Genomic DNA, 1527 nt, shown 5'->3' with positions numbered 1-1527 from the left:
AGAGAATCCCATTGATCTTCAACAGACTTGCCGAAGGTACTGTTCTGTTTTCATCCCCTTCCATGTTGCCATTCTTATTTGGTCATACCTATCATTGTACAGCTATTGACCATCCACTAAGGTAAAGGTAGACTTGTCATTACCTATAAATCAAAGTATACTGTACATCTATGTATGTGCATACTGTGGTTCCATTCTCAAAATGCTTCTTCCTACTTGGGAGTCTGACAATATATTTACACATGTAGAAACTACACGCAAGACAGAATTTGATCTTTGCTCAGAAGTGCACCAAATATAATATAGTTGATACAAAATTTACATATATCCAGTAATTGGTCATCTACACGTACATGTATGACTGTATACATTGCTTAGTTCAGTTTCCCCACAGCTAACATATACATTTGTTATATTTTTGTATTACTTATCTCCTAGTAAGTATATTGCTGGTAGAAGAAACATTGTACATGAAATGTGCTGGCTTTCTTGTCTTTTTTAGATCTGTGGAAGCAAGTTAACCTGCACCCTCCCGAGATCAGCAGCAGCAGTGGCAGTAGTGAAGATGAGGAGGACTCACAGGAGTACTTTACACATGTTAGTATTATCAGTGCAAGTTCCTTATGCAGTAAAACCTGGTGTCATCAACAACTCAAGGGACTCACCGTTTTCTGTGACACGAAAAAATTCTCACTGTACCCTGCACAATATCAATGTGCTTCTCAGATTTTGTATTTGTATGGAGCAACCATCATCAATTCTAGTTGTTGAATAGTGTATGTGGCCCATCACTCACTGCATATCCCATGAAGACTGCAAAATGTGATGCTGATTGGATAACAAGGTTTGTTTGCAGAGGGTCAAGAACATTGAAAAAATAACCTTTGTTATTTTTGCAAAGTGTCTTTATTCCTAAACTACTGTTAGTTGTTTATGTTATTTTTGTGTATATGTGTGTTTTTAACTGCAGGATTCAGGTGGCAATGACATTGATGACTATGACCTTGAAGTTGACATTGATGATTACTACAATGATGCTCATGACATGGTGGAGGAACGAATGCACCCTCAACTGGACAATGACATCAAGTCAGTTGAGCAGAGGTTTGGAGCTCATGCCATCAACACAAGGTATTATAATTACACTACATGCCCTAATACTGCTGTACCATTACTCTGTCATATGTAATGTATTCTGTATCACCTAAGGTACCAGCCTAACCATGGGTAGGATCACCCAACAAATATTTTAATGCAAAATGCTCCTTCAGTTGAGAAAATTTGATGTCCTTGATAAACAAATTCAACGTCGGAATCCGGCATTCCAAATTTCGATAGCAGGTACTTGAAGTGCGCTGAATGATTCCATGGAAGCCCATGTGATACAATAGAACCTTGTGTGATGACCCAAGTTATCACCCAATCTGGGACGCCTGTATCATAATAGTGCATAAGCTTGGCCTCTGTGCTGGCACCAGAACTATCGAGTATCATCTCATGAGATGGCATCCAGGCCATGTCTGTGTG

At 39.0% G+C, this 1527-nt stretch overlaps 1 protein-coding gene across 1 annotated transcript in view; it reads left to right on the top strand.

Annotated features, from left to right (window-relative positions):
- LOC118409563 (protein mono-ADP-ribosyltransferase PARP6-like) overlaps positions 1-1527 on the top strand; it is a gene marked incomplete in the record, with an annotated part of 27026 nt that overhangs the window by 11077 nt on the left and 14422 nt on the right. Inside the window, 3 exon segments of the mRNA XM_035810670.1 lie at positions 1-36; positions 503-597; positions 971-1131. Of these exon segments, the coding sequence (XP_035666563.1) occupies positions 1-36; positions 503-597; positions 971-1131 (292 nt within the window).

Source organism: Branchiostoma floridae, chromosome 2 (genome assembly GCF_000003815.2).
Source record: "Branchiostoma floridae strain S238N-H82 chromosome 2, Bfl_VNyyK, whole genome shotgun sequence".
Classification (NCBI taxonomy): domain Eukaryota; kingdom Metazoa; phylum Chordata; class Leptocardii; order Amphioxiformes; family Branchiostomatidae; genus Branchiostoma; species Branchiostoma floridae.
This window is presented reverse-complemented; position numbering and strand designations above follow the sequence as displayed.